This window comes from Erythrolamprus reginae, chromosome 5 (genome assembly GCF_031021105.1).
Source record: "Erythrolamprus reginae isolate rEryReg1 chromosome 5, rEryReg1.hap1, whole genome shotgun sequence".
NCBI lineage: Eukaryota > Metazoa > Chordata > Lepidosauria > Squamata > Dipsadidae > Erythrolamprus > Erythrolamprus reginae.
In genome coordinates this window covers 116354801-116382509 of record NC_091954.1, presented here as the reverse complement: position 1 = coordinate 116382509, position 27709 = coordinate 116354801, and the positions used below count along the sequence as shown (strand labels likewise).

General features: G+C 46.1%; 1 protein-coding gene across 6 annotated transcripts in view; it reads left to right on the top strand.

The window, feature by feature from the left end:
- The window catches only part of TNK2 (tyrosine kinase non receptor 2), an 89270-nt gene extending 62834 nt beyond the window's left edge, over window positions 1-26436 (top strand). For 3 of the 6 annotated variants that reach the window (XM_070753813.1, XM_070753816.1, XM_070753811.1), the window contains exons 10-16: window positions 6931-7125; window positions 10385-10476; window positions 14534-14578; window positions 16102-17495; window positions 19129-19224; window positions 19905-20032; window positions 26073-26436. In XM_070753813.1, the coding sequence (XP_070609914.1) occupies window positions 6931-7125; window positions 10385-10476; window positions 14534-14578; window positions 16102-17495; window positions 19129-19224; window positions 19905-20032; window positions 26073-26079 (1957 nt within the window). In that variant the 3' untranslated portion in view covers window positions 26080-26436. The remainder of the gene's footprint in view (window positions 1-6930; window positions 7126-10384; window positions 10477-14533; window positions 14579-16101; window positions 17496-19128; window positions 19225-19904; window positions 20033-26072) is intronic. The other 3 variants (XM_070753814.1, XM_070753817.1, XM_070753812.1) reach the window with 1 other exon arrangement.
- The last annotated feature ends 1273 nt before the right edge of the window (window positions 26437-27709 follow it).

The window sequence follows — 27709 nt, the reverse complement described above, 5'->3', positions numbered from 1 at the left end:
ATAAACATAGACCCATCCTAAGATAAAATACAGGAAATGGTACAAGGGCAGACTAGATGGACCAGGAGGTCTTTTTCTGCTATCAATCCTCTATGTTTTTATGTTTCTATCCATAGAGAGACTTAAATTGGCATTTATAACTGGATATTCCTATAGTATATTTATCAGTTGTCATGTCTTCCTTGCTATCGTCCCACAAAAGAAAGCCACAATTGTAAGGTTTTTATTGTCACCATGGTTGTGGAGAGCTGCATTGACAGTCCTCCACTTACGACGATATTTGGGAGCGAAACACGCACACCGTTAAGTGATGGGGTTAAGTAAGTGAGCCAAGTGTGTTTTTTATGGCTGTTTTGCCATCGTCTTTCAAGCAAATCATCCCAGTTTAGACGGTTAATCAGGTGGTGCAGTTGTGCAAAATTTAGCTTGCTCCGGAACCGACCTGACTGAGTAAGTTTCATTTTGTGTGTTGTTGTGTGCATTCGCAGAAGCAACGAGCAAGGTCTGGTTGCATCGGTGTTGCCCAAAGCAATGCGGCATGGCTGGCAATCTCAATGCTGTTTCGGGCAATGATGCGATGACCGTATGGTGACATGGTGGCAGAGAGAAAAAGCGAAAGAGAGAGAAAGCAAATCCCATTGCCTGCTGGAACTGATGATGTTCCCTAGTTGGGTGATGAAACGTCTGCAAAAAACCGCACAGCTCTGAGAAGCATCAAAGACCCCACAGTCCTCTTCCTCTTCCTCCTCCTCTTCTTCTTTCTTCCTCCTCGTTCCTGATAATATTGACTAATTGGGTTATGAGTTCTCTGAAAGGGGTGGCATACAAATCTAATTAATAATAATAATAATAATAATAATAATAATAATAATAATAATGGTTTTCAAATGTCCACTGAGATCCTTTGGCACCGCGCCCAGTGTGCCAAGTACCACTGGGACCATTATTATTGTTGTTGTTGTTGTTATTATTATTATTATTATTATTACAGTATTATTATTATTATTATTATTATTATTATTATTATTATTATTATATGTCTGCAAGAACCACCAAGCTCAGAGAGCACCAAAGTCCCCTCCGTTGTCTTCTTCCTCCTCCTCTCCTTTACTTCTTCCTACACTCCACAAACCCCTCTCCCTTCCAGCACTGATAACGGTGTCTAGTCTGAGAATCCCGCATTTGTGACTGGTGCGATTTTTGCCCCCAAGTTGTTGTTGTTGTTGTTCTTCTTCTTCTTCTTCTTCTTCTTATTATTATTATTATTATTAATAATATGTCAGTACAACACAGCAAATGAGATCACTATGCTGGATTTCGTATTTCATCCCCAGTTGGGCGCTTCCCAAGCACCTAGGACTGCGTGATGTAGTGGTGAATTATGTTTGCCGATCCCAGTAAAGCGGCCTTTTGCAATTGACAGATGGAGATTTTGTCAATTCCGATGGTTTTCAAATGTCCGCTGAGATCCTTTGGCACTGCGCCCAGCGTGCCAAGTACCACTGGGACCATTATTATTATTATTATTATTATTATTATTATTATTATTATTATTATTTAGATTTGTATGCTGCCCCTCTCCGAAGACTCTGAGTTATATCTCAGGCACCCTTTGTATGTTCCAAATCTCTCGGGGTAGGAGCGGTCCTTTGAGAGTAAGGGTTTGAGGTGTTGGGGGTAGCAGGTCCCCCTGCCCAAACCTGTAAGCAGGTGGGGTTCCCCCAGGACAACATCAACAACTTCATTATTATTGTTATCATTATTAGAGTTGGAAGGGACCTTGCAGGTCATCTAGTCCAACCCTCCTGCTGGTGCAGGAGACCCTACATCACACTAGTCCAATAGCAGTCCAGTCTTTTCTTGAAAGTCTCTGTTGTTGGGGTGTTCACCACCTCTGCAGGCAGGCCGTTCCACTGGTTGAGCGCTCTCACGGTCAGAAACATAGAAACCTAGAAGACTGACGGCAGAAAAAGACCTCCTGGTCCATCTAGTCTGCCCTTATACTATTTCCTGTATTTTATCTTACAATGGATCTATGTTTATCCCAGGCATGTTTCAATTCAGTGACTGTGGATTGACCAACCACGTCTGCTGGAAGTTTGTTCCAAGCATCTACTCCTCTTTCAGTCAAATAATATTTTCTCATGTTGCTTTTGATCTTTCCCCCAACTAACTTCAGATTGTGTCCCCTTGTTCTTGTGTTCACTTTCCTATTAAAAACACTTCCCTCCTGGACCTTATTTAACCCTTTAACATATTTAAATGTTTCGATCATGTCCCCCCTTTTCCTTCTGTCCTCCAGACTCTACAGATGGAGTTCATGAAGTCTTTCCTGATATGTTTTATGCTTAAGACCTTCCACCATTCTTGTAGCCCATCTTTGGACCCGTTCAATTTTGTCAATATCTTTTTGTAGCTGAGGTCTCCAGAACTGAACACAGTATTATTCCAAATGGGGGTCTCACCAGCGCTCTTTATAGCAGGATCATAATCTCCCTCTTCCTGCTTGTTATACCTCTAGCTATGCAGCCAAGCATCCTACTTGCTTTCCCTACCGCCCGACCAGAAAGTTCTTCCTTATTTCCAGGTTGAATCTCTCCTTGGACAGCTTCCATCCGTTGTTCCTTGTCCTTGATCCGACACCAGACACGCCCTAAATCAGTCTTTGTCAACTTAAGGAACTTTTAAGACGTGTGGACTTCAACTCCCAGAATTCCCCCAGCCGGCATAGTTCGTACTCTCTTGTAATCCCTTCTTCTGCGATCTCTCCACTGGGGAATTCTGGGAGTTGAAGTCCAAACTTGAATTGAATTAAATGGATAAATACGGAACATCTGTAGCAGCAGAAACAAGAGGCCTTTGCAGTCATGGGTGGCCCAGCACTGTGAGGCGACGGGGCTACGGTAGAGGATGGTGCACTGTTAGTGGCCGCTACATTGCACAATTTGCGTGCGGCCGCTACGGTGCCATTCCTATGGGAGCCGCCATCTTTTTTCCATATTTTTTATCCATGTGCAATAGCAAAATCTCACGAGGGCCCGCAAGAGCGATTTCTGTGATTTTTCTGCTTCTGTGCACGCATGAAAGCAAAAACATTACTGAAATCATGCGCACGGGGGTCCCGTCGCGAGATTTCACCATCTTTCTGCGCATGTGTAAAAAGAGAAGCACGCTGGAATCCATGTGCATAGTACGCATGCAAGAGAATTGAAGCTGAGCGCGCAGAGCACCAGTAACGGCAATAATGCCGCTCTGCCCCTGGTCGGGCGATGCTAGAAACCGTCTTCGGGAGCCCCACGGAAACCAACAAAAAGTAGCAAAGGTTCTGCTTGCGATAATTGAAAATCCACATCAAATGTTTTATTTTGAATTTCATTTTGGCAAACGTGGGGGAGAGAGCGAGAGCCAGTGGACAGCTGGGCTTTTGTGCCGCACCACTGCCAGGCCTGGTTCACCCCCCCCCCCGGGAGGAGGCTGGTCTCCTGATCTTACCTGTGACTCATGCTTCATGGGCCGGCCGGCTGGCTCTGCCCAGGTTTCCTGTTTACCTTCCTGGCAAGCCTTGCCAAGCCATTACTCAGCGTGGGCAGGGAAGGAGAGGAAAGGGCTTCCTGCGTGTAGGAGTAAGGCCAACCCCAGCACTCGCCTTTGAACAAACTGGGGTTTGTGGGAGAGATCGTTGCAGGTGGGGGCTGCCGCTACCCCCATTAACAGTGTGCTGCGCATGCAGCTTCAGGTCTCTGGTGTGCGTTCTGGCGCGTCCCTGCAAGATTTTGCTTCTGCGCTTACACAGGAAGAAAAATCTTGCGAGGGGATGGACGCATAACATGTCGGCGATATTTCCCTTGTGCACACATAATAATAATAATAATTTATTGGATTTGTATGCCGCCCCTCTCCGCAGACTCGGGGCGGCTAACAACAATGATAAAAACAGCATGTAGAAATCCAATTAATAAAACAACTAAAAACCCCTATTGTAAAACCAAACATACCATGCATGACTTGTAATGGCCTAGGGGGAAGAGCTATCGCAACTCCCCCATGCCTGGCGGTATAAATGAGTCTTGAGTAGTTTACAAAAGACAGGGAGGGTGGGGGCAGTTCTAATCTCCGGGGGGAGTTGGTTCCAGAGGGCCAGGGCTGCCACAGAGAAGGCTCTTCCCCTGGGGCCTCCCAAACGACATTGTTTAGTCAATGGGAACAGGAGAAGGCCAACTCTGTGGGACCTTATCGGTCGCTGGGATTCGTGCAGTAGCAGGCGGTACCGGAGGTAATCTGGTCCCATGCCATTTAGGGCTTTAAAGGTCATGACCAACACTTTGAATTGTGACCGGAAACTGATCGGCAGCCAATGCAGGCCATGGAGTGTTGAAGAAATATGGGCGAATCTAGGAAGCCCCACGATGGCTCTCGTGGCTGCGTTCTGCACGATCTGGAGTTTCCGAACACTTTTCAAAGGTAGCCCCATGTAGAGAGCGTTGCAGTAGTCGAGCCTCGAGGTGATGAGGGCATGAGTGACTGTGAGCAGTGACTCCCTGTACAAATAGGGCCGCAACTGGTGCACCAGGCGAACCTGGGCAAACGCCCTCCTCGCCACAGCTGAAAGATGATGTTCCAATGTCAGCTGTGGATCGAGGAGGACGCCCAAGTTGCAAACCCTCTCTGAGGGGGTCAGTAGTTTCCACCCCCAGGGTAATGGATGGACATATGGAATTGTCCTTGGGAGGCAAGACCCACAGCCACTCCGTCTTGTCTGGGTTGAGTTTGAGTTTGTTGACACCCATCCAGGCCCCAACAGCCTCCAGGCACCGGCACATCACTTCCACTGCTTCGTTGACTGGACATGGGGTGGAGATGTATAACTGGGTATCATTGGCATATTGATGATACCTCACCCCATGCCCCTGGATGATCTCACACATGACATTTCGACTATACTTTTTTCCCCTTCTGCACACTCGACAAGCAAAAAAAAATCACCAATATCTCGCGCATGTGTGTGTCCCCTCGTGAGATTTTGCTTCCTGTGCATGCGCAGAAACAAAATCTTGCTAGGATACCTGTGCGCACCAGAGACCTGAAGCTATGCGCGCAGCTCCAGTTTTGAAATCCTCATCCATACCAGTAGGAAACGGCTACTAAATGTTTCTACCACCACCCTTTTTTTTGCAAAGAGCAAACGCTGGCTGGGCTGGATTTGAGGGTTTGGCTGCAGAAATGGCCCTACTTGGTGGTAGTGTAAGTAGTCCTCAGTTTATGACCATTTGTTTAGTGAATATTCAGCGTTAACGACGGCACTGAAAAAAGATTTGTGGTGGTTTCTCCTCCATCTCTCCCCCATTGTTGCTGCATCACCATCAAAATGCTGACCCTTGAGTAAGTTTACTCAAGAACTACAGGATAAAGATAACAAGGAATTCCACAATACTTGGGACAGGTGGTATGTCTGGATAACAAAAAAAATTTTTTTTATACAAATAACTAAAATCTTGATTGTGAATACACACTCAAATGAAAATGGAGAAAAATGGAGAGAAAAAAACAAATTGTTGCCAAACGTAAATGTAGTTGCTTTAATGAACCATTATACCACAGAATAAATATAGTTGAAACGAAAGGAAACATAGAGAAATAGATGTTGATAATCTAAGGAGAGGAACGTGTATTAGTAAGTAGGAATTGAAAAGGTGGCATATGAATAAGCTGCAAATAAAAAAATATCCTGCTACATAGCAGGTATCCACTTTAAGTTCTGATACTTAATGTATAAAGCATAATGCTTTATTTTGTCTTGTTTGTATGTATCTATGTATGTATTTATTTATTTATTTTGTCCAATACACAATACATATTGAAGAGGATAGACATGAAGTATTATATATAAAGAAAAGATATAAAAGTAGAGGAGAAGATATATGAAAGGAAGAAAAGATATATGAGATATAAGGAGGGACAATTGGACAGGGGACGAAAGGCACACCAGTGCACTTATGTACGCCCCTTACTGACCTCTTAGGAACCTGGAGAGGTCAATCGTGGAGAGTCTAAGGGAGAAATGTTGGGGGTTAGGGGTTGACACTACTGGGTCCTTTCTTTCTATGTCGTTTTGTTTTTATCAATGTAAATAACTAATAAAGATATTTTAAAAAAAACAAAATGCAGACACTTAAGCACTTGCTTCCTCAGCTAGGGATATTTATCCATGGCTTAGCCATTTGGTATGACGTCACCTACGACCGCGCCTTAACTAATAATAATAATTTATTAGACTTGTATGCCGCCCCTCTCTGAAGACCCGGGGCGGCTCACAACAGCAATAAACAACTTAGTACAAATCCAATAATTAAAAACTGAAGCTAAAACCCATTTTTTTTAGAAACAGTCAATACTACTCAATCATACGACACATAAATCTTACTAGTCAACAAGGGAATGCGTCAACTGCCCCATGCCTGGCAACATAGGTAGGTCTTCAGAATTTTGCGGAAGGCGAGGAGGGTGGGGGCAATTCGAATCTCTGGAGGGAGTTGATTTCAGAGGGCCGGGGCCGCCACAGAGAAGGCTCTTCCCCTGGGTCCCGCCAGACGACATTGTTTAGTCGATGGGACCCGGAGAAGGCCGACTCTGTGGGACCTAATCAGCCACTGGGATTCATACGGCAGAAGACGATCCTGTAGGTATTCTGGTCCGATGCCATGTAGGGCTTTAACTTTCTAACTAGATCACAAGTTACAGGGAAATGTCAGGGAAATATCAGGGAATTTCAAAATCCTTTCCCCCTGGACACCCTGCTCCAACACTTGAGACTTTCAAGAGAAAATTGGGCCACCATTTGTCCGAAACGGTGTAGGGACTCCTGCTAGAGTGGCAGGTTCTGACTATAGTAAATCTAAGTTTACACTAACCTTGTTCTGTCTTCTTTCCCAGGGCAGAGAACTACTGGTGGCGTGGACAGAATAAGCGGACGTTGAAGGTGGGGCAGTTCCCACGGAACACGGTGACATCCGTGGCGGGATTATCCGCTCACGACATCAGCCAACCACTGAAGAACAGTTTCATCCACACGGGCCATGGGGACACCAACCCTCAGCAGAGCTGGGGCTTCCCTGATAAGATTGATGAGTAAGTAAGACGGAGGACAAGTTTTGGTAGAATACAATTCTTCATTGGCCCAGAGAGACTGGACACAGAAGGAATTTGTCTTTGGTGCAGATACTCTCAGTGGACGTAAAAGAAAAAATACATTTGTCACGAATCATAAGATGGAATGGAATGGAATTAGACAGAATACAATAGAATAGAGAATAGAATAGAAAATAGAATAGAATAGAATTCTTTATTGGCCGAGAGTTATTGGACATACAAGGAATTTGTCTTTGGTGCAGATGCTCTCAGTGTACATAAAAGAAAATATACATTTGTCAGGAATCATAAGATGGAATGGAATAGAATTAGACACAATAGAATAGAATTAAGATATTAGAATAGAATAGAATAGTATCTAATTCTTTATGGGCCAAGTGTGATTGGACACACAGGGAATTTGTCTTTGGTGCAGATGCTCTCAGTGGACATAAAAGAAAATATATATTTGACAAGAATCATAAGATGGAATGGAATAGAATAGAATTAGAAAGCAGAATAGAATTAAGAAAATAGAATAGAAATGGAATAGAATAGAATAGAGATAGGATAGGACAGAACAGCATAGAATAGAATAGAGGTAAGATAGGATAGGATAGAACAGAATAGAGAGAATAGAATAGAGATAGGATAGGATAGAATAGAGATAAGATAGAATAGAATAGAGATAAGATAGGATAGGATAGAATAGAGATAAGATAGGATAGAACAGAATAGAATAGAAATAAGATAGGATAGAACAGAATAGAATAGAGATAGAACAGAATAGAATAGAATACAAATGCAGACACTGAGGAGCAAAGCCCAGAGAAGAAGTTGCTTGCCATTAAAAAGGAGAGGAAAAACCCCCGAATAGAATTTTTATTTTTAGTGGGAAAAATAAGAGGACTTTTGTGGGCAGCGAAGCAACAGCTGAGCCAGGCGTTCTGCGTCCCAGAGGCAGTTTTCACAGGCTCTTTTCTATTGCTTTCCCTGAAAGGGGCCTTTGAGATCCCTCCGTCCCACCTTTGCTTCACTTCCTTCCTAACACAATCGGCCGACTCAACTCCTACGCCCACAGGTCGCTGCAGTTGGCCTTGGAAACGGGTGCGAAACTTGCAACAGGGGCAGGACGTGTCATTCCCCACATCCTGTGTAAAGAAGGCGGATTCCTGCCGGGATACAGGCTCCCACCTTTCACACCCGGGGTTTTTATTGCCGAAACGTAAGATAACGTCAGTCGGCCACAGCTCCGGGGTGTGTTGAGTTGTGGGTGTGATTTTTTTGGTCGTGGAGTTGTGCAAACACAAAACTCCCATAAGCTGCCTGCTCCTTGCACAACTCCGTAGCTGGGTTGGGTGCCTTGAGGTTGGCCGGCTGCCAAATAAGTTGTGAGTGTGTTATTTACACACAGGTTGAAACCAGGCTGGGCCCCAAACCCGACCCGAAGCATTCAGATGACCCTGTTAAACAGGTTCGTCGCAAAACAGCCTCAGCTGACCCGCAACCGACAACACAAAATAGATTCCCCCCCCCCTTGCAGGCCACAAACTCGGGAGAAGCCGGGATGTTTTTCTACTTGATTCAGGGTGATAGAATTAGGGTGTGTGGATGGGTGTTTTTAGGTTGCGGTTTTAGCCCATTGCGCAAACAAACGGGGTGCGTTTTTATGACACGGGTGTGTTGGGCAAAGCCAGAGGTTCGGTTGATGTGCTCACCGAAGATGAGCCATGTTTGAGGAATCCGGAATTAAAGGAGAAACTTCCTAGCAGTGAAAAAACAGCGGAACGGCTTGCCACTGGAAGTTGTGGCTGCTCCATCGCTGGCAGTTTTTAAGATGATATTTTACAGCTGATTTTTGGCTTGCACAGGGACTTTGGGGGGGGGGGTGATTTTGGCCTCCAGGGAGGCAGGAGAGGGCATTTTTGCTCTTCCCAGCTCCAAGAAAAACTTTGGAGCCTGCGGAGGGCGAAAAATTTATTTATTTATTTATTAGATTTGTATGCCGCCCCTCTCCGTAGACTTGGGGCAGCTCACAACAACAATAAAAAACAGTTCATAACAAATCTGCGGAGAGGGGCGGCATATAAATCCAATAAATAAATAAATAAAATCTAACAATTTGACAATTAAAAAAGAAAACATTTAAATCCCCGTTATTAAAGCAGACATACACACAGACATACCATACTTAAATTGTATAGGCCCGGGGGAAATGTGTCAATTCCCCCATGCCTGACAGAAAACGTGGGTTTTAAGAAGTTTACGAAAGGCAGGGAGGGTGGCGGCAGTTCTAATCTCCGGGGGGAGCTGGTTCCAGAGAGTCGGGGCTGCCACAGAGAAGGCTCTTCCCCTGGGGCCCGCCAAACGACATTGTTTAGTTGACGGGACCCGGAGAAGGCCAACTCGGTGGGACCTAATCGGTCGCTGGGATTCGTGCGGCAGAAGGCGGTCCCGAAGATATTCTGGTCCGGTGCCATGAAGGGCTTTATAGGTCATGGCCAACACTTTGAATTGTGACCTGAAATTGATCGGCAACCAATGCAGACTGCGGAGTGTTGGCCCTATTGGGCCCGTTGGAAGTAAGAAAATGGGAGCATTGAATAGGGGTCTTGGCACACACACTCGTGTGATAGCGCACGCGTGCACTATTTTGACACTCAAGGAAGGAAAGGTTTGCCAACACTGGTATAGGGTCTTCTGCTTGACTAAGGGGTTGGACTAGAAGACCTCTAATATCCCTTCCAGCTTTATTCTGACGGATGCAGGTAATCCTCCAAGAAATGCTCACTCCGCGGACTGCATTGGTTGCCGATCTGTTTCCAGACACAATTCAAAGTGTTGGTTATGACCTATAAAGCCCTACATGGCATAGGACCAGACTATCTCCGAGGCCGCCTTCTGCCGCACGAATCCCAGCGACCGGTGAGGTCCCACAGAGTTGGTCTCCTTAGAGTCCCATTGACAAAACGATGTCGGCTGGCGGGGACTTCAACTCCCAGAATTCCCCCGCCAGCCGTGTCCGTTTCCTTTTCTCTTCCCACCTAAACTGGAGAGATTGCAGAGGAAGGGATCACAAGAGAGTGAGCTATGCCGGATGGAGAATTCTGGGAGTTGAAGTCCGTAAGTCTTCAAGTTGCCAAGTTTGAAGGCCTCTGGTCTAAAGTCCCACGAGAAAGGGTTAGAAGTGTCAGAGACTGCAGCTAGTAAGTTGTTTCAATCTTTCTCTCTCTTTTCCCCCCATCGTCCTTTTCTGCAGCTTGTACCTGGGAAATCCCATGGACCCCCCAGATGTCCTAGGATTGGATTTGAACTCGGCTAGGCCTACGCAGCTCCCGGGAAGGACAAAAAGTAAGAAAAGTTATTTTTTTAAAAAAAATAATGTCATCCAACGTCTTGCTTGCTACCTAAGCCAGTTCTGTATTCCTTCCATGTGGGCTTTGCAGAACTGCAAGTCCCAGAATGCCTTTCGTCTGGGGTCCTCCGCCCCGATGCATATTGGGAACAGTAGTTTTCAAAGCCAAAGCAACGGTTAAGCCCAATAGAAGGGAATCTCTGCAGCACAGGGTTGAAACGGTGGGGGTCCTTAGTCATTACTGAGTTTGGAGACGTTTCATGAACCAACTAGGTACCATTATCAGGGCTAGAAGGAGAAGAGGTTGGCGGAGGAAGTGGAGGAGGACTGTGGGGCCCTTTGATGCTCTCTGGTTTTCTTGCGGACGTTTCATTTCCCAACTAGGTCATGTAATCAAGGCTAAAAATGGGCATTTGCTCTTACTTTATAAACAATATAACCCCTCTCTCCATTCTAGAACTGATGATGCTACCTATTTATTTTTATTTATTTATTTTTGTCCAATACACAATGAGGGTTTTAGTGGTATATATATATACATAGTAAAATACATGATGAAGGTTATAGAGAAGATACTCATAGTAAAATATATCAATGAAAGAATAGAAGAAGAGATATAGGAATAGAAGAAAGGAATCTGGAGAGGTCAACCGTAGATAATCCAAGGGAAAAGTGTTGGGGGTTTGGGGATGACACTACGGAGTCCGGTAATGAGTTCCACACTTCGACAACTCGGTTACTGAAGTCATATTTTTTACAGTCAAGTTTGGAGCGGTTAATATTAAGTTTAAATCTGTTGTGTGCTCTTGTGTTGTTGTGGTTGAAGCTGAAGTAGTCGCCGACAGGCAGGACATTGCAGCATATGATCTTGTGGGCAATACTTAGATCTTGTTTAAGGCGTCTTAGTTCTAAGCTTTCTAGGCCCAGGGTTAAAAGTCTAGTCTCGTGGGGTCTTCTGTTTCGAGTGGAGGAGTGGAGGGTGAAGTATTAAATGGGCTACAAAAATGGTGGAAGGTCTTAAGCACAAAACATATTAGGAAAGACTTCATGAACTCCATCTGTCTAGTCCAGTGTTTTTCAACCAGTGCCGTGAGACATGGTCAGGTGTGCGGTGGGTAAATTAAACATGGGTCCCCAAACTACGGCCCGCATGCTGGATACAGCCCGCGGAGGCCATTTATTGGCCCACCGCCAGCCGCCTCCATCTGAACACAAACCTTACAATCCCTCCAGCTCTCAGCGCCAGGAAGAGTAGAGGCACAGGGAACGCTCGCTGACCAATCACCTTCTAGGATTCATCCCGACCATTAGCGATGAACCAATAGCAGGCCGCCTCTCATCCACACCCAGGAAGGACCCCGCTCGGGCTGCCGCGCACTTGTCATTGTGTGGCCGCGGCGAGTAGTTGGAGCTGCTACTCCTCCCCGTGGTCCCGTTTTCTAATCCTGGTCAGGGCTGGAGGGAAATGTTGCCACCACTAGATGAGAGACTGAGAACTGTTGAGGAAGAGCTTCCTGTGTGTCTTTATATCCCTTTTGTGTTCATCGAAACAGGCCCAGGTTTCACACTAAGTGAGAATAAATACATTTAGAAACTATATTATTAACTATAGTTAATAGTTATAATATGTACTGTGTTAGAGTGTCATTTTGGTTGGTGGTGTGCCTCAGGATTTTGTAAATGTAAAAAATGTGCCGCGGCTCAAAAAAGGTTGAAAATCACTGGAAGACAGAAGGGAAAGGGGGGACGTGATTGAAATATTTAAATGTGTTAAAGGGTAAATAAGGTTCAGGAGGGAAGTGTTTTTAGTAGGAAAATGAACACAAGAACAAGGGGACACAATTTGAGGTGAGTTGGGGGAAAGATCAGAAGCAACGTGAGAAAATATTTGACTGAAAGAGTAGTAGATCCTTGGAACAAACTTCCAGCAGACATGGTTGGTCAATCCACAGGAACTGAATTTAAACATGCCTGGAATAAACATACAGGGATCCCTCGAGTTTCGCGATCTCGATCTTCGCGAAACGCTATATCGCGATTTTTAAAAAAATATTAATTTAAAAAAACACCACTTCCGCGTTTGGCTTCAGGACTCAGCTGGGAAGCGGCGCGGCTGTTTTAAAAGGTCGCAGCCGGCCTGGGGGGCTTCCCAGCACCCCCCCAAACCCCCAACCTGGGTCTTCCCGGCCGCCCACGCAAAGGGGGAACCCCGGCTCCTCGCTGATGCCCGCCGCTCACCCGCCCGCCAGCAAGAGGGGGAAGACCCAGGGAAGGTTCCTTCGGCCGCCCAGCAGCTGATCTGCTCGGTAGCGCAGCAGCAGCGAGGAGCCGAATCGGGGTTTCCCCTTTGCGTGGGCGGCGGGGAACGCAAACTCCACCATCTACGCATGCGCAGCCATAGAAAAAAAAAGGGAGCGCATGCGCAGATGTTGTTTTTACTTCCGCAACCCTACATCGCGAAAAATCGATTATCGTGAGGGGTCTTGGAACGGAACCCTCGCGATAATAGAGGGATCACTGTATATCCATTGTAAGATAAAATACAGGAAATAGTAGAAGGGCAGACTAGATGGACCAGGAGGTCTTTTTCTGCCGTCAATCTTCTAGGTTTCTAGGTTTCTAAATGTCTGCAGGAAAACCACTGAGCTCAGAGTACCAAGAGTCTTTTTCTTCTTCCTCCTCCTCTCCACCAACCTTCCTCTTTCTAGCACTGATGAAGTTACTGTTAAGGAATATGAAGAGTGATCCCTGAGTTATCAACAATGCAAATGGACAAATGAAACATGGAATCCCAACAGATAGCAATAGCATTTAGACTTGTATGCCACTTCCTAGAGCTTTTCCAGCCCTCTCTAAGCGGTTGACAGAATCAGCCTCTTGCCCCCAACAATCTGGGTCCTCATTTGATCCACCTCGGAGTGATGGAAGGCTGAGTCAACCTGGAGCTGGTGGTGAGGTTTGAACCGCTGAACTACAGCTAGCAGTTAGCTGAAGCAGCCTGCAGTGCTGCACTCCAACCACTGCACTTCCCCGGCTCTAATATCCAGGAGATAGCCAGGAGATATGAGTAATGGTTCAGTCATACAAACCAAATACATTAAAATGTATAAAATAATATTTACTTTAGCAAATATCGTACTCAAGTTAAACAATCACGTCATACACAGTCAAATCAGTCACGAATTCCCAATACATTAACTACAAGCTTTCCTTGTACAGCTTACAAATACATAAACCAGCATCGAACACAGTTCTTACTATAGTAGTCACAATGCTAAACAGAAATAACAGAGACAGAGAATCACACTTCTGGCTCCCTCTAGTGGCAATCTCCAACACTAACTCTTAAAGCTTTAGTGCTTCAATACATACTAATATTCCTTGTTAACTTGTTTATATATTGCCAAACCTGGTTCTTAAGTAGACAATGGTTCTTAAGAAGAGGCAAAAAAATCTTGAACACCCGGTTCTTATCTAGAAAAGTTCTTAAGTACTTTTCTTTGGCTGGAGTGATGTAGGATTTCCTACTCAAGCAGGGGGTTGAACTTGATGAGCAATAAGGTCCCTTTCAACTCTAATAATAAATAAATAAATAATAAAGTAGAGGTAGTCCTTTAGTAATTCAGGTATGCCATAGTGCCTACTCCTTCTTCTTATGTATTCTCCAAAACCCTTACAAGAAAAAGAAGACTTTACCAACTAAGAATTAAAAAGAGAAAATTATAATTCAGCAAAGAAAGGGAAACAAGAGGAAAATACTTTTTTAACCCTCTGATCTCCAAGTAGTTTGTTTTGTGTTACGCAAAAAGGAAAACAATCTCACTTTTGTTTTGTCCTGTCGCTCTTAGGGGGTGAGACCCCTGCCTACACTTGGGGGGGGTGTCATTCCTGGCCCTATGGATTTACTGCTTGCGCACTGACTATTATGCCCTCCCTCTGCTATTCCCATCTCGTGGGAAAATCGCCGATTTAATGCACTGCTCTCTTCTGTCCCTTTCGCTGCGATCTCTCTAGCTCTTTCTTCTCTTCTCTTCCCCTCTGTCTCTCCTGCAGGACAGCCGCCACCTCGGCCGCCTCAGCCTTCGATCCTTCTCAAGCGTAAGTGGGGTGGGGGCTGTTTCCAGCTGTTTTTCTTCTCTTGGTTCCTTTTTTCGAGAGGTCAGCCCTTCGAGGTAGTAGAAACCAAGGGTGAAATGCTCCCAGTTCGCTCGTGTCTGTTGGTTGTCGGCAGTGAAGGGCTGCTTGTCTACAAAACCTTTGGTAGATTTTGGCGATTTTCGCAAATACAGTAATACCTCATCTTACGAACTTAATTGGTTCCTGGAGGAGGTTCGTAAGGTGAAAAGTTCGTAAGATGAAACAATGTTTCCCATAGGAAACAATGTAAAATCAATTAATGCGTGCAAGAACCCCCCCCCCCCCGCAAAAACGGCGCTCCACTGGGTGCCGCCGCCCGGCTGTCACATTTTGAAACAGCCAGGCGCTTCTCAGCGTTCTCCTGAATGCCGAACCTGGAAGTTCGGCAAAAGTTCGGGTTCGGGAGGACGCCGAGAAGCCCCGCCGCCCGGCTGTCAGCTTTGCAGAAAAGCCACGGAGCTGTCGGCCGGTCGGGAGGCTCAAACGGAGGTGGGGAATCCTAATAGGGAATTCCATGGGTGGAGCTTTGACGTCACGAAGACGTCCTTCCTGGAGTCCGCGTTTCGGCCGGCCAGGAAGGACGTCTCCGTGACGTCAAAGCTCCGCCCATGGAATTCCCTATTGGCATTCCCCACCTCCGTTTGAGCCCCCTGACCGGCCCGACAGCTTCGCGTCTCTTTTGCAAAGCTGAGAGCCGGGCGGTGGGGCTTCTCGGCGTCCTCCCGAACGCCGAACCTGAACTTTTGCCAAACTTCCAGGTTTGACGTTCTGGCGGCGGGTTTGTAAGGCGGAAAAAGTTTGTAAGAAGAGGCAAAAAATTTCCGAACCCCGGGTTCGTATCTCGGAAAGTTCGTATGATGAGGGGTTCGTATCACGAAGTACCACTGTATTTCTGCTTCCGCTCATACGCAGAAGCAAAAAATCGGGAAAAATCACTGAAATCTCGTTCACAAGTGCGTAGAAGTTAAATCTCACGCGGGGGTACATCAGGGGTGTGTAACGGTGTGCACAACCTGTGATTTCCTACCAGGACGGAGCACCAGGCCGTGTAAGCAATAGCCCATCACTGGGACTCGTTGGAGATAGAAAGTGATAGATAGATGGGTAGATAGGTAGGTAGATAGATAGATAGATAGATAGATAGATAGATAGATGGATAGATGGATAGATGGATAGATGGATAGATGGATAGATGGATAGATGGATAGATAGAGTGATAGATAGAGTGATAGATAGAGTGATAGATAGAGTGATAGATAGAGTGATAGATAGAGTGATAGAGTGATATAGATAGATGAGAGAAAGAGTGGGAAGGAAGGAAGGAACAAAGATAAAAGGAAAAAGAAAGGAAAGGAAAAAAAAGAAAGAAAGAAAGCAAAAGAATGAAAGAGAAATCAGAGAAAGAATGAAAGAAAGAAAAAGAGAAATAAGAAAGAGGAAAAAATCAAAGAAAGAAAACCACATCCAGCCCTTTTCTCTTTCAGAGCCCTTGTACGACCCAGTGAACGAAGACGACCACCCCCTGGCCATCAGCCTCAAGCAGCTTTGCCTGAAAAAGAAACCCGGTCCGGCGGTCCGAGGGGGCGTGCAACTTCTTAAGCCCTCCGCTTGCGTCTCGGGCACCAAGGCGGCCGAGAGGCTCCTCCTGCCACGCTCCAAAGGGGGGGGTGGCCCCGTCGCGAACGAGGTGACCCTCATCGACTTCGGGGAGGAGCTCCTTCCCCCCAGCCCGTCTCCCATCAGGGACTTCTGCACCCCCTCCTTGGCCCGCTTGGCTATGGAGGCCTTCTCCTTGTTGGACAAGACCCCTCCGCAGAGCCCCACCCAGGCCCTGCCCCGCCCCTTGCACCCCACCCCCATCGTGGACTGGGACTCCCGGCCCCTCCCGCCCCCGCCCGCCTACGACGACGTGGCTCAGGACGAAGAAGACTTCGAGGTCTGCTCCATCAACAGTGCTGAAGAGCTGGTGGGGCGGGGGCGGGGCGGGCCCTGGGGCAAGGTCGGGGAGCTCAATGGCGGCTTCGCCCATGAGGGGGACCGTCCCGCTCTCCCCTTGGACGATAACCTGTTCCTGCCCCCCAAGGAGAGCAAGCAACCCAGCCCGGCGCAAACCACGGAGATATTCCAAGAACTCCAACAGGAGTGCATGAAGCGCCTCAACGTCCCCTTGGCGGGAGGACCTTCCGCACCCGCCAGTCCGGGAGACGACAAACCGCAGATCCCCCCTCGCGTCCCCATCCTGCCGCTCCCTTTCCGCCGGACCGAGCACGCCCGCTGGTCTGGGGACCTCTCCCCGGCTTCCGGAGGCGAGGAAGACCTGCGCCCGCCTCAGATCCCTCCCCGCGACCGCTTGTCCCAACCAGGATCCCGAACGCCCAGTCCGAGGGCCCTCCAAGGCGGATCGCCGCAGCCGAGAGCCAACCTCTGCTCCCCGCTTTCTCTGGGGGCCTTCCTGTCCACCTCCCCCGGGAAGCACCCCATGCCCACCACCCAGAGTTTCGCCTTGGACCCCAAATACGCCACCCCCAAGGTCATCCAGGCGCAGGGGAAGGAGACCACCAAGGGACCCTGCATCCTGCCCATTGTGAAGGACGGGCGGAAAGTCAGCAACACGCACTACTATCTCCTCCCCGAGCGTCCACCATACCTGGACAAGTACGAGAAGTTCTTCAAGGAGGCCAAGAGCCAGGAAGAAGGCGGGGCGCCCAGCCGGGCGGTCACCACAGCGACGGTGCGGCCCATGATCCAGCAACCGCCTGACCACAAGGCCAACTTCTCGTCCAACAACAGCAATGGCAGCGTCAAGGCCACCTGCGGTCTACAGAAGATCGTGTACGACGGTTCGGAAGGACCCCGGAGCTCGGAGAAGATACGGCTGGTGAGTTGCACCTTTCGGCCAGAATCCGCCTCGCGGGAGGCTGGATGGGAAGGTTGACAAGTTCTTGGTGGTGGTGTTGGGGTCCGTGGCGATCCATGAGTTTGGTGGTTTTCTTGCAAACATTTCATGACCCAACTGGGGAACCTCATCAGTTATTGAAAGGAAGGAACGTTGCTCTCGGCTTACCGCATTTTTCGGAATATAAGACGCGCCAGAGTATAAGACGCACCTTAGTTTTTGGGGAGGAAAATAGGGAAAAGAATCTGCTTACCAGGTATTCCTCTGGCTAGCATCCTTTGTCTGGTCAGTTTCAGCACATTATTTTATCCCCTGGTTAGGGCTTAGAAAAACACCTTAGTTGGAGAGAGTAACAAAGAAAGAGCTTGCAAGCCAGTAAGAGCTGGGAACAGCTGTAGCACCTGGTAAGGGCTGGAAAGAAACTTATTTGGAGCAAGTTAGAGCAATGAAAAGAATCCTGCAAAGACTTAGGGCTTGGAAAACATTCTTTGCAAAGAGTAACAATGAAAGAGCCTGCAAGGTAAGAGCTGGGAAGATCGTTAGCAGCTATTTAGGGCTGGAAAAAAAGCTACACTCAAAGAAGCACCCAAATTATCAGCTTCATTTAGGGAGGAAAAAGGTGCATCTTATACACTGAAAAATACGGTATGTGAAGTGTAAATATATCTGGGAATGAAATAGTTGCAAAAGTGGTTAGAATGGTTCAGAAGAGAAGGATTTAGGGGTCGTGATTTCTGACAATCTCAAAATGGGTGAACAGTGCAGTCAGGAGGTAGGGAAAGCAAATAGGATGCTTGGCTGCATAGCTAGAGGTATAACAAGCAGGAAAGGGGAGATTGTGATTCCACTGTATAGAGTGCTGGTGAAACCACATTTGGAGTACTGTGTTCAGTTCTGGAGACCTCACCTACAAAAAGATATTGACAAAATTGAACGGGTCCAAAGACGGGCTACAAGAATGGTGGAAGGTCTTAAGCATAAAACGTATCAGGAAAGACTTCATGAACTCCATCTGTATAGTCTGGAGGACAGAAGGAAAAGGGGGGACATGATTGAAACATTTAAATATGTTAAAGGGTTAAATAAGGTCCAGGAGGGAAGTGTTTTTAATAGGAAACTGAACACAAGAACAAGGGGAAACAATCTGAAGTTAGTTGGGCGAAAGATCAGAAGCAACGTGAGAAAATATTATTTGACTGAAAGAGTAGTAGATCCTTGGAACAAACTTCCAGCAGACGTGGTCGGTAAATCCACAGTCACTGAATTGAAACATGCCTGGGATAAACATAGATCCATCCTAAGATAAAATACAGGAAATAGTATAAGGGCAGACTAGATGGACCAGGAGGTCTTTTTCTGCCCTCAATCTTCTATGTTTCTATGTTAGTATTTATTGGTTTATATTTCATGTATTTTTGTGTATCTTGTTTATCTGTTGTTTGTTTATAACCGAAAAACTCAATAAAGATTAGCAAAAGGAGGGGGGGAAATGACATTCTAAATGAACAGGGATTCAATAAATTAGGGACCAGATTACAACCAGGTGGGGGTGTTGGGAGCTTCTTCCGAATTACACAACTGCCACACAATTGCATCATCTTTGCTCCCGTTGCAGGTCCAGGACACGGTGCATGGGGTCACCACCGAAGAGAGTAAAGCCGCCCTGCAGAATCACAGCTGGAACGTCCAAAAGGCTGTCCAGTACTTGAAGGTGAAAACATCTGCAGCGAGCGCTTCTCCTCCTGGCCCGAGGAAGAGGAGGGGGATTTGGGGCAGGCTGGGGGGGTTGCTACTTATCGCCACTACCTGTACGATGCGTGTACGGCTGTGCATTGCCGGCGTGCACGCACCCCAGCACAGGAAGCAAAATCTTGCAAAAAAATTTTTGCTTATGCGCCGGAGCAAAACATTGCCAAAATCTCGCACGCATGCGCTCTGGAACCAACTCCCCCCAGAGATTAGAATTGCCCCCACCCTCCTTGCCTTTTGCAAGCTCCTTAAAACCCACCTCTGCCGCCAGGCATGGGGGAACTGAGATACTCTTTCCCCTAGGCCTTTACAATTTTATGCATGGTATGTTTGTGTGTATGTTTGGTTTTATAATAAGGGTTTTTAGTTGTTTTATTATTGGATTGTCACATGCTGTTTTTGTCATTGTTGTTAGCCGCCCCGAGTCTACGGAGAGGGGCGGCATACAAATCCAATAAATAAATAAATTTTGTTAGCTAGCACCCTTTGTTCAAGTTTGAATATTTTAGCCTCCAGTCCCGTAATCCTCTTTGCTGCTCTTCTCTGCACTCTTTCTAGAGTTCTTTTTTGCAAAGGGGTGACCGCTCTCTTTGCAAATTTCGGTAATGCGTTGACCTCTCTCACTTCTCACCTTGTCTGCAGGTGGAGCAGCTCTTTTGCCTGGGACTGAAGACACGGGTGGAATGTCACAAAGTCTTGGAGATGTTCAACTGGAACTTGGAGCAGGCCAGTTCTCACCTGCTGGACCCCTACAATGCTTCCCAACTCAAGTAAGAAAGAGTAACCATAAGGCACGGCTGGGCAGGTTTTCTTCCGGAAGGGAAGTCTTGTCAAAAAATCTGGGAAGGATTTGAACCAGGGGTGAAGTCTACGAGGGTTATCTGGAAAGCCAGGTTACAAGGCAGGTAGCTCCCGCGGGGAATATTCACGGGGGAAGTTGGTGCGACTATCGTGTAGCGGGAAGCCAGCGGAAGAGAAGGAGCAGAGCCCGGGGTCAGTAGATCATCGACTGGCGTTGTGGGGAAGGTTAGAGATAGAAACATAGAAGACCTCATGGTCCATCTAGTCTGCCCTTGTACTATTTCCTGTATTTTATCTTACAATGGATATACTGTATGTTCATCCCAGGCATGTTTACATTCAGTAACTCTGGATTTACCAACCATGTTTGCTGGAAGTTTGTTCCAAGCATCTACTACTCTTTCAGTCAAATAATATTTTCTCATGTTGCTTTTGATCTTTCCCCCAACTCACTTCAGATTGTGTCCCCTTGTCCTTGTGCTCACTTTCCTATTGAAAACACTTCCCTCCTGGACCTTATTTAACCCTTGAACATATTTAAATGTTTCGATCATGTCCCCCCTTTTCCTTCTGTCCTCCAGACTCTACAGATTGAGTTCATGAAGTCTTTCCTGATGCGTTTTATGCTTAAGACCTTCCACCATTCTTGTAGCCCGTCTTTGGACCCATTCCATTTTATCCATATCTTTTTGTAGGTGAGGTCTCCAGAACTGGACACAGTATTCCAAATGTGGTCTTACCAGCGCTCTATACAGCGGGATCACAATCTCCCTCTTCCTGCTTGTTATACCTCTAGCTATGCAGCCAAGCATCCTACTTGCTTTCCTTACCGCCTGATTGCACTGCTCACCCATTTTGAGACTGTCAGAAATCACTACCCCTAGATCCTTCTCTTCTGAAGTTTTTGCTAACACAGAACTGCCAATGCAATACTCAGATTGAGGATTCCTTTTCCCCAAGTGCATTATTTTACATTTGGAAACATTAAACTGCAGTTTCCATTGCTTTGACCATTTATCTAGTAAAGCTAAATCATTTACCCTATTACAGACGCCTTCTCATTCCGTTTCCCTCTAAGGGTGAAGTGCGCGCTGTCATACGCTACCTGGATGTGAAGGGCAGGAACGCTGCTGCAATGGGGACCCAAGATGGGGACCCAAGATTTGTGCACGATGGGGGCCCAAGGTTTTTCTTGCTGATTGCTGAGTTTTGAATTTTGGGGCTGAAGGAGGACGGATATCGCGCCACTGCATTGATTGACCTTTGCTCTCTGGAGTAAGGTGACAAGCCCAGGTTTCATCTCCTGTCACTATAACAGTGGAGAAAAGCCCCACCTTCAATCTCGAAACGGTCAAGAAATTCTCGGGCGTCCTGGACTCTGTGGATTTTATGCGCTTCAGTCAGCATCTTGGGCCCCGATTGCAGCAGCGTTCATGCCCTTATTATTATTATTATTATTATTATTATTTATTATTATTTATTAGATTTGTATGCCGCCCCTCTCCGTCATCCAAGTAACGGGATCCAAGTAGCACATTACCGCGCGCACTTCGAGGGAAACGGGATGAGGACAAATGAGAACAAAGTTTCCTTTAATTAGGAGTTAGACGCTGCTGTGGTGGTCATGTGTGAGGACCGGTTATATGTCAACTTTTTGTTTTTTTTAGTGCCGTTGCAACTTCAAACGACTGCTGAGTGAAAGGTGATAACTCAAGAACTGAACTATTCAGGAAACCGTGGTGGAGGCTGGCAAGGGATGGCCCCCAACTCCTAATTAAAGGAAACATTGTTCGTTTAAGAGGGTTTGTCGTATTTGAGGAGCTGGGTAAGAAAACCAGCTCAACGACAAGATTTTATGTCTGGGTGTATACGGTGTATATACCTCACCCACAAAAAGATATGGGTCAAATTGACTGGGTCCAGAAATGGTGGAAGGTCTTAAGCATAAAGCAGGAAAGACTCCATGGACTCCATCTGTAGAGTCTGGAGGACAGAAGGGAAAGAAAGGGACGATTGAAACATTTAAATATGGGTTTAAAGCAGGGGTTCTCAACCTGGGGGTCGGGACCCCTTTGGGGGTGGAACGACCCTTTCACGGGGTCGCCTAAGACCAAAGGAATAGAAAAGTTTCCCAGGGTGTTAGGAACTAACGCTTCTATTCTGGCGCCTTGGAACATATTTTTGCAATCCGACCAATCAGGCGTTGACAGTGGGGGTGTCCCTCTCACCTTCCTGCCGATCAGCTCAAAGCTCTGTTGGGAGAACTGATACTAGACTTATGGTTGGGGGTCACCACGACATGAGGAACTGCATTATGGGGCCACGGCATTAGAAAGGTTCTCTGTGGCGGCCCCGACTCTCTGGAACCAACTCCCCCCAGAGATTAGAACTGCCCCTACTCTCCCCGCCTTCCGTAAACTCCTTAAAACCCACCTCTGCCGTCAGGCATGGGGGAACTGAAACACCTCCCCCGGGCATGTACAATTTATGCATGGTATGTTTGTGTGTGTGTGTGTTAGTATATTGGGATTCTTTTTAAACTTTTTAAAATATTTACATTTATTTGGATTTGTTACGATTTGTTGTGTCTTGTTGTGAGCCGCCCCAAGTCTGCGGAGAGGGGCGGCATACAAATCTAAATAATAAAATAAAAAATAAATAAAGGTTGAGAACCACTGGTTTAAAAGGTTAAATCAGGTTCAGGAGGGAAGTGTTTTTAATAGGAGAGTGAACCCAAGAACAAGGGGACACAATCTGAGGTTAGTTGGGGGAAAGATCAGAAGCAACGTGAGAAAATATTATTTGACTGAAAGAGAGTAGATGCTTGGAACAAACTTCCAGAAGACGTGGTTGGTCAATCCACAGGAACTGAATGTAAACATGCCTGGAATAAACATAGATCCACCCTAAGATAAAATACAGGAAATGGTATAAGGGCAGACTAGATGGACCAGGAGGTCTTTTTCTGCCGTCAATCTTCTAGGTTTCTATGTGTGTAAAAAGTGGGGGTGATATTAACCTGGTAATATATCAGAGGTGAAATTCTCCTGGTTCGCTCCTGTCTGTCAGTTGTCAGAGAGCCGGTCGCAAAGGAAGCGCGAGGCTCCGCCCAGACGCTGCCGCCATTTGGGTTCTTTTACCCTCTGCACAATATTTCAGAAGTTGCCACAAAGAGGAGGGGGGCTCAAGCTATTCTCTAAAGCAGCGTTTCCCAACCTTGGCCACTTGAAGATATCTGGACTTCAACTCCCAGAATTCCCCAGCCAGCGAGGGAGAGAGAGAGAAAGAGAAAGAAAGACAAAGAAGGAAGGAAGGAAGGAGAGGAAGGAAGGAAGGGAGAGAAAGAGAAAGAAGGAAAGGAAGGAAGGAGAGGAAGGAAGGGAGAGAGAGAGAAAGAGAAAGAAGGAGAGGAAGGAAGGAAGGTTGGGAAACACTGCTCTAAAGCACCAGAACACAGGACAAGAAGCAACAGATGGAAACTAACCAAGGAGAGAAGCAACCTGGAATTAAAGGAGAAACTTCCTAACAGCAAGGACGATTAACCAGTGGAACGGCTTGCCACCAGAAGTTGTGAATGCTCCAACACTGGAGGTTTTTAAGGAGCGATTGGACAGCCATTTGTTTGAAACTGTTTAGGTTTCCTGCTTGAGCAGGGGGCTGGACTAGAAGACCTCCAAGGGGCCTTCCGACTCTTCTGTTCTCTTAATATTGTCAGCCATGCTGGTTTGAGTGGACCAGGACAGAACCACAAACAGAAACACATCTTTCTTGAGATGGGCTCTAAGGACAGAATTTTACAAGGCTGATTGTGCTGCTGGACACCATATGCCCATCCCTTTTAAAATAATAATAATAATAATAATAATTATTATTATTATTATTATTATTATAAGGCCAACTCTGTGGGACCTAATCGGTCGCTGGGATTCATGCGGCATTATTTATTTATTTATTTTATTTTTGTTTGTTTTATTTATTTATTTATTATTTGTTTGTTTGTTTGTTTGTTTATTTATTGGATTTGTATGCCGCCCCTCTCCAGCGACTTGGGGCGGCTAACAGCAATAATAAAACAGCATATAATAATAATCCAATACTAAAAACAGTTAAAAACCCATTATTATAAAAGCCAAACATACAGACAGACATATCATGCATAAAATTGTAAAGGCCTAGGGGGGAAGAGTATCTCAGTCCCCCCATGCCTGGCAGCAGAAGTGGTTTTTAAGCAGCTTACAAAAGGCAAGGAGGGTGGGGGCAATTCTAATCTCTGGGGGGAGTTGGTTCCAGAGGGCCAGGGCCGCCACAGAAAAGGCTCTTCCCCTGGGTCTCGCCAAGTGACATTGTTTAGTCGACGGGACCCAGAGAAGGCCAACACTGTGGGACCTAACTGGTCGCTGGGATTCGTGCAGCAGAAGGCGGTCCCGGAGATATTCTGGTCCGATGCTGTGAAGGGCTTTATAGGTCATAACCAACACTTTGAATTGTGACCAGAAACTGATCCGTAACCAATGCAGACTGCGGAGTGTTGGTGTAACATGGGCATATTTAGAGAAGCCCATGATTGCTCTCGCAGCTGCATTCTGCACGATCTGAAGTTTCCGAACACTCTTCAAAGGTAGCCCCATGTAGAGAGCTAAAAATGTTTCAGCCCCCTTTTTCTGGTTCCTGGTCCTGCATCAACTCCATCTGGGTCACCTGCCTTACACTTTACAAGCATTTTAGTGGCTTCGACATTATGGACGATCCGAGTTTACTGGTTCTGTGCGTTGTGCGAATTTGGAAATGACATGAATTCAACAAGCAGGCAGTCCTTGACTTAACCATTCGTTTAGTAACTATTTGAAGTTACAACAGCACCGAAAATAATGAGTTGGAATAAAATTCTTTATTGGCCAAGTGTGACTGGATAGACAAGGAATTTGTCTTGGGTGCAGATGCTCTCAGTGTACATAAAAGAAAATACACATTTATCAAAAATCATGAGGTACAACACTTAATGATTGTCACAGGGTTCAAATAAGCAATGAGGAAACAATATTAATTTTTCCACACTTAACATCCTATCTGAAAAAGAAGTACTTAAAAAAATTCCAGATTGCGCCAAGATGAGCAGAATGACAATGAAACTGAAAAGATTGAGAAGAATCTGAATATGATGATGTTTGGATGAAGTTTTATAACTGGATAAAAAATGAATATAGTTAGAAATTGAAGCAAAATGGGCACAAAATTAGGAGTGATGAAGGAATGATTCAACCCAGATGACAACATTAGAACATAAGGAAATGGTAATACTGTATTAGTTTTAAAGTGTATACCAATAATCTAAGGATAATGGTTAGAAATATTGTAAAAATATTATAAGAGAATGGACACCAAAGGAATATAACCAGTTAGTAATATACTATCAGTCTGTTTAATATAAAATTTATTAGAATCAAAACCAGTCAAGGGGATGTTAAAAGGGTGAGAGAGGAAGTAATTGGAGAAAGGTAAAGATGAGGAAGGAAGGAAGGAAGGGTGAGATGGAGAGAGTAGGAGGGAAACATGAACACATGTTCATATGTTCATGAAAGGAAAAACAAGATAGGAAAGGAAAGAAAGAAAGAGAGACAAAATGAAGGGAGGGAGAACAGGAAAGGAATGAAGGAAGAAATGAGAGAGACAAAAAAACAGAAAAAAGCAAAGGGAGGGAAGAGAAAAGGAAGGAAGGAACAAAGAAATAAGGAAAGGAAACAAAAAAGACAAAAAGGAGGGAGAGAAGAAAAGAAAAAGGAGAGAAAAATAAGAGAGGAAAAAAGAAAAGTGAGGGAAAGGGAGAAAGGAAAGAAGGAGGAAGAAAAATAGAAAAAGGGAGGAAAAAAACAAGAAAATGAGGGAGGGAAGAAAAAAATAAAAGGGAAGGAAGGAAAAGGAAGAAAGGAAAAAAGAATAAACAGAAAAAGGAAAGAGAAAAAAGAAAATGGAAATGTAATTTAATTTTTCTCATGCTTTTCATCCTTCCAGGCGGTGAATAATATTCGTCTTCTCAAGCCAATGGACCCTTTGGGGGATTGCCCAGAATTGGTGACGTGTCTTCCAGCCCTATTGGACCAAGAGTCGCTTTCGAGGCCGTGGATGATGGATCCCAGAGAAGCCGCCCTGTAGCTAGGACTGCTGTGAAACAGCCAGCAGGGTCCCGCCGCATCCCGACTCCCTCTCAGCTGGTGACTGTACCCTGGGCCCCCCCCCCTCTCTCCACGAGCAGGGGGTGGCGGAGTAGCCCATGTCCTCCCGCTTCGACCAACCATTATTCTCCCTGCTGGATTCCTTTTGTAAAGAGAAGTGTTAACGTTAATATATAAATGCTCTGTTCTATTTTGGAGAAAAAGGAATATGAGTTTTCCAAATTCGCACTCGCTTCTGGGGAAAGGGCGGGGCTGGGGGAGGTGGGATCCTTGGAAAGAGGGGTGCACGGCGGGCTAGTAGGCCCCTAAGGGGGAGGCGAGTGACGGGATGGAATAGTACCAGTAGCGGGCTGCTGCATGGACGGTCCAGTATGCCGTCCTGGTAGAAAAAATAGAGATGCGCATGCATCTGCATCACCGATGCATGCAAACGCACACCGGCATGAGATTCAGATTATGCGCATGCGCCGGAAGCGAAATCTTGTGAGAAGACGCTCATGCACGCAAAATTCTGCCAATTTTCGGCAGAAACCAAATCTTGGGCTGGCACATGTGTACCAACCTGCTCACGCACATGAGATTTTGCCGATTTTCGTGGTTTTTTGCTTCCTCATATGAAATTGCGCTTCCTGTGCATTCAATTCAATTCAATTTATTAGATTTGTATGCCACCCCTCTCCGAAGACTCGGGGTGGCTCACAACAGTAATAAAAACAGTATAACAATGGAACAAATCTAATAATAAAATATATAACAACCTCAACAATTAAAAACCATACAGCACATACACATCAAACATTAAATATAATAACCCTGGGGGAGATATCTTAGTTCCCGCATGCCTGGCGATATAGGTGGGTCTTAAGTAACTTGCGAAAGACAAGGAGGGTGGGGGCCGTTCTAATCTCCGGGGGAGTTGATTCCAGAGGGCCGGGGCCACCACAGGGAAGGCTCTTCCCCTGGGGCCTGCCAAACAGAAGGCCAACTCTGTGGGACCTTATCGGCCGCTGGGATTCGTGCGGTAGAAGGCAATTCCAGAGGTATTCTGGTCCATGTGCAGAAGTTGAATCTCACGTTGGCGCATGTGCTGGTGCGCCCAACGGATGCACCCATGCCGAGCACTGGGAGCGCTGATGACGGGGAGACCTTCACTGAATAGTACGTTGGAAAGACCTTGGGGGGTGGATGAAAGAGATGCTGCTTAGAGCAGAGCTCTCCAAGCTTGGCAACTTTGTGAGGTGGGGACTTCAACTCCCATGCTGGCTGAGGAATTATGGGAATTGAAGTCCCCAAAGTTGCCAAGCTTGGAGACCTCCAGCCCAGAGAACAGTCAAATAAGAGATCGCTTAGCCCTCAGCTGCCTAATGGTAGACAAAAGAGGCTCAGAAGGGACTATTTTTATCAGAAACTGTATTTATTTTTATTTTATTTTATTTATTCAATTTATAGGCCACCCTTGTGGACTCAGGGCAGGTT